General features: G+C 40.7%; 1 protein-coding gene across 3 annotated transcripts; it reads right to left on the bottom strand.

Annotated features, from left to right (window-relative positions):
* Positions 1 to 91: 91 nt before the first annotated feature.
* Positions 92 to 8,375, bottom strand: LOC126608179 (1-phosphatidylinositol-3-phosphate 5-kinase FAB1A-like). Of its 3 annotated transcripts, none has more exons than XM_050276018.1 (12): positions 8,053 to 8,375; positions 7,070 to 7,785; positions 5,975 to 6,709; positions 5,630 to 5,783; positions 5,118 to 5,462; positions 3,873 to 4,766; positions 3,439 to 3,770; positions 3,173 to 3,296; positions 2,907 to 3,077; positions 1,285 to 2,784; positions 903 to 1,169; positions 92 to 580 (listed from the first exon to the last, which is right to left on the bottom strand). In XM_050276018.1, the coding sequence occupies exons 2-12, from the start codon at positions 7,693 to 7,695 to the stop codon at positions 263 to 265; spliced, it is 5,466 nt and encodes a 1,821-aa protein (XP_050131975.1). In that variant the 5' UTR covers positions 7,696 to 7,785; positions 8,053 to 8,375; the 3' UTR covers positions 92 to 262. The 3 variants fall into 3 exon arrangements, with proteins under 3 accessions (XP_050131975.1, XP_050131965.1, XP_050131978.1); XM_050276008.1 differs by having other exon boundaries at positions 7,070 to 7,778; XM_050276021.1 differs by having other exon boundaries at positions 7,070 to 7,753.
* Between the last annotated feature and the right edge of the window lie 267 nt (positions 8,376 to 8,642).

The following is an 8,642-nucleotide window of genomic DNA, read 5'->3' as shown; positions in this document are numbered from 1 at the left end:
TTGGATGTAACAGCTTTGAAACTAACTTTAATAGTTTAACGACTTATTTTTCCAATAGAATAATCTCAGAAACTAATTTTCACTCGGGTAATAATCGAAACGCTATTTACCTCTTATAAATAAAGAAAATGTGAAAAAAGGGAGAGGCATGCTGCTTTATAGCTTTGCATTGGACATTATTCTACTGAGCTCACATCTTCAAATATACAAGTAAAAGTTGTACGGATTATTTTCACATATATACAGGCTAGAAGACATTAATTCAGCTCGGATCTTGCGCAGTTTCTTCACCAAGGTCAGATTGCGACCCGCTCGGAACGATCGTTAGGGGAGACCACTGATCGGGCACCATGAGGAAGTAAGATGTCATAGCTTTCCTGAATCGTTTCTTGTATTGCTGGGGTGAAATCACGGTTGGAGACGTGTTCTTGGGTCCGCCGAGAATCCCGGAGGTCTTCACCCAAGTTTCAAGGTGCTTGTCCCATGTGTACTGTCTCATAAAATCAATGATCCCCAGAACCAGCTCATCCTTTTCCTCGTCCACACCGACCAGTAACGAGTAGTCCATGACATCAATCGACTGTGGCAAAATAGATGACAAGATGTTAGCAAACAACGGATGCCAGGGCAATCAAACACCAAAATCTAATCAATATGCCTCGAAAACAATCACACAGGATTTGGAGGGAGGTGTCGATGAAAAGAATACAAGCATTCTTCTCTGCACACTGCATTGGGTGGCGTGGGGTAGTATGTGTGTGTCATGCCATTCAAGAAATCACGTCAATTCGTAGAATACTATTTGTTAAAATCTTTGTGCACTCAGCATTTTCCGATTGGAAAAACAATGGGGTTACTGAGGAAACATTAATGCGGCAACAGGGAGTTAAAATCGGACTTACAGCAAGGAATGCAGTATCATTCCAGACAGCTCTCTCTAGTAGCCGCTTTGCCTTGCTCCCCACAAAAATTGGAGAAGTTGGCATTGCTTCAATCAGATTCTGGTCGAGTAGAACTTTATTGCTCCCACTTGTATCTGGATTATAACGTGATCGAGAAGATCCCTTCAGATCATAAAGCCGCGTGACATTCCGTCTAAATAATAAATTCTCCATTACTAAAACATCCATCTTGGACTCTTTCCCTGCTTTACCATGCTTTGACGAAACCTTCCAAGACAAAAGAGAAAAGAAAATTTGGGTCAGACTTGGTGAAAAGTTGTATATAAGGCCACTAAAGAAAAACGTTAAGCATTTTAGTGAGAGCAAGAGAAATGTAGAATACCTGATAAATACCCAGGATCTTTGCCAGGCAAGTCGGGCTTCGAGTACTGATTGACTCAGACAAATACTTGAAATAAGATGGTGCAAACTTGATAAATGATTCCAGCTCTATCTTTGTAACTTGTTTGATGATAAATCGATCATCCAAGGTTTTTGCAAAGAAAACGTTGCTCTTGCCACCCTGGGCGCCCCACTTCTTACAGCGGCTAAGAGATCGCACGAAATCTCTTTCAGAAGGGCAACACGTCCTCCTTAAAGCCTCAAACCGCGTTGCATAGTAACAAGTCACGGTATACTTCACCTTACCAAGGGGGCCATCATCTGTAAAAGAAACTCTAGCATGAATGTCCTTTGACAAAAGTGAGTCCAAAGCTTGAGAGCTCCACGACCGCGACACAGATGACATGCTCTCATCAGAAGAACCAAGATTTCTGTAGGTCTCAGAAAGCGACTCATCAAAAGAGCTAAGTGAGAGAAGATTTGCGGAATCAAAAAGAGGTGCTGAGACTGAACCATCCATAGCATCTCTTGGTCTCTCAGACTCGGAAATCTGCACATGATAATCTGGCGAGACTAGTGCATAGGCAATAACACTAGTGGGTTCATCGTCAAAAACAGGGATGACAGTGTCATTAACACCAATTGGCAGTAACAACCTGGCACCGCTTTGCCTTTCCGATTCCCGGAACATTGGAACATTGACGGGATTGTATTCACCAATAATGATCTTTTGTGCATTCAGGGAATAACTTTTGTCAAATACCTTGAGAGATGATGTAGAGCTAAGAGAATGAGTTGCAGCAGTTGTCTGTACCCCAGCTTGGTCAACGGCACAATTTTGCAGATCTGAATTCGATGCAACTTTTCTCATCATAGTCGGAGAATTTACCAAGGTTGAATCAGGTTTAGAGTAGCCATTCTCTTTAGGAATCGTACTAGTTGGGTGACTTTCACCCGTCCAAGCCGCATCAAGGGTATCAGATAAATTTGCCACTACTAGACTCTCGTTCCCTTCTGAGAGGGCCCTTCGTGCACTTATTCCAGACTCCAATGGATCAGATTTATCAATGGCATTTTCAGAGGACCGTGTGGAAATTTTTGCCTCGTTACTATGATTCAGGTTCTGAACGATTTCATTTTTCTTCTGCTCCCCTTCAGGCTGGCTAAAGCCGCCAACATCTCCTCCTTGATAAATACTTACATCTGGCTTTGTTTCCCGAAGAGAGGAATCACACCTACTAAATCCTTTACCTGGCTTGGAGTTTATATTTGTCTCGACAAGCTTCTCCATAGAACTGATAGGTTTCTCCTTGAGTTTTGGAAGGGAACTTCTCAAACCTTCCTGGAAACTATTTTTACTTAAACTGGCAGCCTGAATTAGGCGTTGATCCCAAATGTAAGAATGAAAGAGCAACTGCCTCCTTAATCTATTGATCTCGAGAATATCAATTGCAGGCCGGCCACACTTCACCTCCCTATGCATCGCTTTTCGTAATGATTCCTAAACAATGTCATGTCACGATTGAGTTACCAAAGGATTAAAATATATAACTTCCCTCTCCAACAAATGAAAAATAAAATAAACAACGCATGTATAAAGGGGGTGTGATACAAGTAAACTACCTCAAAGTCTTCTCTTTCCTTTTGAAGCATCTCTTCAAGTTCTACAATTTGATGACTTGATTCAGGTGCTTTCTTCCCACCATCTGGTGTCCCTGAAATTGGTCTCTTCTCCAAAATCTGATTAAGAGCATTGCACAATTCAGTAAAGAGAAGCTCTGCCCGATGACCCACCTAGTAAAACAAGATCAATAATCTCATAAGCATTGATAAATTTAGAATCATTTGCTACATTAACTAAGATTAAAAATAAAAGATAATAAACTTACCTCCTCCGCTTCTTTTTGTATCCATTCCTGATTATCATAGTTAAATTCGAGTTTTTGTGGAGGAAGATAAACAGAATGAACATGAATGGAGGCATAGCGGAAGCAAGCAACCATTCTTCCAAAACTGTACATGTAAGAACAATAGCATAAGATAAAAACATAGTGATAAAACGGCATAGGCTTTTCTCTGAAATTAAAAAACATGAAGAACGAAGGTAAACTGAGGTTGGTGCAAAAGTTAGCAGTTAATTAGTGAAAATGCATACCCATAAAACCGAAGACAATCTCTGTGAAGGGAATGACCACAAGTTGCAACTCGGTTTGCAGCTGCATGATTTGAAAAGCTTAACTCTAAAAACTTCCCAAACGATAAACCCCAAGCAGCATCTGACATGACCACTCTTCGAGTTGCAGGAGGGAAGCCATTGGCTCGAGGACATTTCAAGCACCTGTGCCACATCCAAATTTTGCCTTCCCTTTCCCCAGGTAGCAAAATCTCTGGGACCTTCTTAACAGATATTGTAAGGCTCCCTTGTCTATGAGTATAACAATGAACATGCGCTTCTGATGGCATCCCACATGAACGACAAAGGTAATTCTGATAGAGAAGTATGACAACTTCATCTTATGAAATTGCTTATGAAAAATATGTCCACAAAATTAGCAATTACAAAAGGTAATGATTGAAAATGAAAAATACCTGATCAAACAGATGATCTCGTAAGAACCTCCCCAAAGGCTTATCAAAACTTCCGTAGTATTTGATTCGAAACAGATGGGACCGTTCACACACAGTTCCCTTCCACACACAACGTGTTGACAGGGAAACCAAAATGCTTTGGTGGTCAGAAGGTGAGGGTGGAAACTCTTCCTTTGAAGATCCTACCTCCTCATTCTGATAATCACTATGATGTTTTATGGATGTCAACTCTGGAGTCTCACCATGATTTGCAGCTAAAGCACCGCCACCATGTCCTAATGACTCTGAGGTGGCAAGAAAATTAGAGATCAAACTACCGTTGACCAAAGCTTCCCCAACCTGAGCTGTATTGTCCAGGCAAGAATCTTTAGAACCCACATCAATTTTATTTTCAGAGGCACATATTGAGGGGAGCTCTTTACGGTAAGATTCTGTGATATCCTCTTCTTGGGGAGACAAGGAAGTAAAGGGAGATCTAGATTCTCTAGAGCTCAAAGCATGTTCTATGAGAAAAGCTTGAGAACAAGCTTTAGATGAGCAAATTGAATCGGCACCTTGCATGTTCAAAATGGGGCCACTAGTGGTAGATGAATTGCTATATGAAATTAACCTTTGATTAGATTTCTGTAGTTCCCTGCTAGCATCGGGACCCTGAGGCTTGCCAGCCGGTGGGACACTAAAACCAGGTATGGTGGAAATAGACCTGTCAATACTTGATGGTTTATCGGGTAATGCAACAGTAATCTCGGACTTCAAAGGAAGTTCCGGAAGTGAAGCACCTTCATCAGCTAGAAATGAAGTCTCCAGAGCCAAGTGATAAGCGGCAAAAACTCCATATTGGACAACATGTTTCACCTTCTTTAACTCATCCCCATTGGCACCATGGAGCAATATCTGTAACAAATTCAATCCATCTTAAAACTTCTGACTTTTTGGTAAACAAAAAACATAGTAAAAGGAATTACTAAAATAGTTAATGCTAAAATGGTAAAACAGTCATGCAAATGCTCCCAATCCACCAGTCCAAGCTAAGAAGAACTCTGAATTAAGATATCCTTGATAGGCAGTCTGGTAACCTGATTACAATTCCTTTGTCTTTGCTATTTTCTTTTGTTCTTTCACTGTGTTAACAAGTGACAATACAAATAACAATAACTCCTAGCCTACAAATTTGACAAGACACCAAAATGTGCCAGTTAATGCCCAACAAAGTCACTGTGTGATGTGTGTATATTCGGGACTTACAGTAACACCCAAGGGCTTCGGGCAACCTTCACAGAACATCAGAGTCTTTGTCAATTTCTTCCCACCTTGCCCAGCACTGCCATGCACTTCAAGAAACTTCTCCACATGGAACATGTCACAAAACCCTAGTTTTGGTGATGTGAGATGATCTATTGAAGGGACTATTTGTGCCCCAGTGCAGCGGGCTATTCGCTCTAAAAGTGGCCTCTTAATATTCAAAACAAGTGAGATGTCTTTCGCAAGAAGGTAATCTTGAGCATACCGAGATACAGACTTCTCCACCAAAAGAACACTTGGGTGATGTGAATCTATCTTTGCTACTGCCATCTTCAGATGATCCATTTCCTAATAAAGGGATAGTCCATAAGAAGGAGAAACATCCAAGATTACTAAATGAATAGGAAAGATAAGTGTGTGATAGAAAACATATGCAGGGTTTGATCGCTAATCAAAATCCTACAAATGCAAAGCTTTAACGTACAACACAAATAAACGGAAAAGGTAAAAAGAACCTGCTGCAACAAAGTATCGAAACTTGACAAGAGGTTTGAAACACGCTGATATTCCAAAGCTCCTCCAAGGATTAAAAAGCGCGGTTTTTCTATTTTTGATGTCATTCGCCGATGAGCCACATTTTTCTTACAAACAACTCCTTTAACTACCGTACTGAACAAAATGAAATGAAAACCCATCAACAACTAATGGATTGAATAATTTTCGCATGTAACAGGACATAGATATACTATAAAAGTTTAGGAACCATTATAAATTTGGTCTAATGAAATAATACTGCACAGGAATATGCCTCACACTGCTCAGAATGGTGAAAGAATAAACTTTAGATCAAAAAGATTTACCTATCAGTTCGACGCCCACAAGCTATGCATTTAACCTTCACATATCCCCCAGGGTCCATTCCTCCACCCTTGCTTGTATCTGGCTTGAGAAGTGTGGCAGCTTCCCACGACAACGAAGTAATTATGTCCAACCAGCTCTCATTGTTGCCTTCATCACCCAGTGGTAGATTTTCAACCTGCAAAAGCTGAGATACCAAAGCTCTAAAATGACCTTCCACCACATTCTTCATCGCCTTCCTGTGCTCCTCAATTGACTTCTCCCTCGTACGACACTCCCCATTACCAAAGCTATGTGAAGAACCCAGGTAACCCCACTCCCCTACACCACCACCAGAACCACCACCATCATAATCGTCGTCATCAAATAAGACAGCTTCTCTCTCATCTTCTTCGTCCTCAGGCTCCGGAGGGAGCCAAAGTAGCCCATTGTTCTCGAAATCCACAGGTTCTGTATTCGTGCTTTGCAGGTCATATGGAGAAGTTCCACATTCATCGCCATTATCGTGTGCGTATGGTTCTTCCTCAATCTTCTGAATTCCTACTGCATCCTCTGTATCAAAATTCCCAGGTAATAAGGAACTCGTGTTATCTCCATCAAGATGCACATTCTGGGGTCCATAGACGCTAGCAAATTCCTCGATAGTGACTGCACCATAATAGTCATTGCCATGAGAGAGATGACTTGGTTCTGAATCTAGACGATAAACTCCATAGTCATCATCCTCATCATCACTCCTGGTATCAGACGATAAGTAAAAACAAGCAATGGATTACCTTATAAAGAGCCAAATATAAGGATATGAGATATGAGGACAAGAATGAATAATCATGGTTAGAAACTTAAACGTAAAATTCATTTATATGACCTGACACATACATGTATCACATACTCGCAGGCAACATTAACATTAAATGGAGACAGAATGACGGGAAAGATATTTCACAAAAACAGAAACTCTATTCACATACCAATCCATGATTGGTATTCTTTTTTCAGACGTAAACAAATGCCTTACACGGACACTTGAAAACTCATTTGAAACTAATGAATTTGTGAAGTACACGGAAAAGCTATTCAGTGATAGCAGGAGATACCTGTTCAAGCAAAAGCCATATTGATTTGGAGAAGGCTCGGCCATGGCTACATCAGAACTAATGCTCGTCTGCGATGTCACATTGTCTTGCTGTACTGGAACTGAATCAATTTGGGAAGATGATTGACTAGGGCTACGACCAGAACTATATGGCACGTGCTGGTAAGGTCCGGTCGAATAAGGGGTAGAACCAATAGTGCTGCTGCTGCTGTGGCAGGTGCAGCTGGACTTGGTGCTTGCCAAACTTGTCGCAGACGGTGATGGACTGAGACCAGGGCTGGCTGCAGGGGCGGCCCCATTATCGGGTGCCGCTACCCCTTGCTCCCATTGCTTGAAGCAATAATAACAGACCCTAATCCGCTCCCAATCTTCTCTTCCAGCCCTTGGCTCATCAGACGCCGCAGGAATAGAGTTTGCAGTACACTTAGCACAGAAAACTCGGCCACAAAGTCGACAATGATGCCTTCGGTTAAATATTGTGAATTGAGAGTCACAGTCATAACATACCCTACAGCTTTGATCAGGCATCCAAAAGTCCCTGGACACATTGGGCGGCTCGGACCTCCTGGGGATCCAAGACCTGAATATGTCAACTAACTCGGATAGTTTGTTGTCGGGAGTGCCCATCAACAACTACCCCACCCGAGCCCTCTCATGATGGCAGGATCATCTTTGTAAGCTCTCCCTAAACAGAATTGCAACTAAATCACCTGATAACTAATAGAATCCAAATAAGCATAACAATTGAAAACTTCAGATATTCGGAACTCAAGAGCTCATCGAAATTGAAATGTACACATACAAAACGCCATCTGAAATCATAATATCAATCACAATCACAGAATTCAATCCAAAACACAAATTTAAGCTGAGAGTTAAAAAAAAAGCATCAATCTTTGCAGCTAGCAAAAGGGTTGCATGCAAAAAAGCATAACTTTTAAGCTTCATTTCTCATGGTATAAAAGAAAAGCAGCAAAGATTTACCAGAACCAGAAGTTGGAAGCAGTAAATTCAAAACCCCATTTGGCTAAAGTCCCCAAATTCAAGTGCTTTTGCAAACTGAGATTCTGAGAAATCACCAGAAATTCCAAAAGCTCAATCCTTCAACCCAAAAGTACTTTCCTTTCTTCTTCAATTGCAACACGTCTCTGCAAAAATACCCCAAAAACCAAAACCCTAATCAATCAAACAAGAAGGCACAAAATCTCCGATAGACCCCACCAGAAACTATAAGCCCGTCTTATGTGCAGAATATTTATAATTTTATATGGGTTTTATTTTCGGGATAAAATCGTTCATACAACAGCAAACCTGTTGTTTTGTATTATCCGTAACAATAATATTATATAAAACAAAATTACAAAAGCCACAGAAAAAATATAAATTAAAAAGGAAGAAAGATATTGACTTTAAAAAAAAATGGAAGAAAGATACAGAAAGGTGAAGTGTCAACCGCCACTTGTAACTGTAATTCCCGCATTTTGGAGCTCCTACTTAACGTTACTCTATAAAATTTAATTTTTCACCTTCTTTCTCAATTTTTTTTTTTTATAATTTTGATTACAAGCGAGATT

The sequence above is a fragment of the Malus sylvestris genome, chromosome 2 (assembly GCF_916048215.2).
Source record: "Malus sylvestris chromosome 2, drMalSylv7.2, whole genome shotgun sequence".
Lineage (NCBI taxonomy): Eukaryota > Viridiplantae > Streptophyta > Magnoliopsida > Rosales > Rosaceae > Malus > Malus sylvestris.
This window is presented reverse-complemented; position numbering and strand designations above follow the sequence as displayed.

Excerpts from the sequence above, each read along its gene's own strand:
- LOC126608179 (XM_050276018.1), bottom strand. The coding sequence starts at position 7,695 with ATGGGCACTCCCGACAACAAACTATCCGAGTTAGTTGACATATTCAGG. Across the intron at positions 5,784-5,974 it reads TGTGGGCGTCGAACTGATAG|TACGGTAGTTAAAGGAGTTG; the intron begins GTAAATCTTTTT and ends CATTTTGTTCAG. Across the intron at positions 581-902 it reads ATGATACTGCATTCCTTGCT|TCGATTGATGTCATGGACTA; the intron begins GTAAGTCCGATT and ends ATTTTGCCACAG.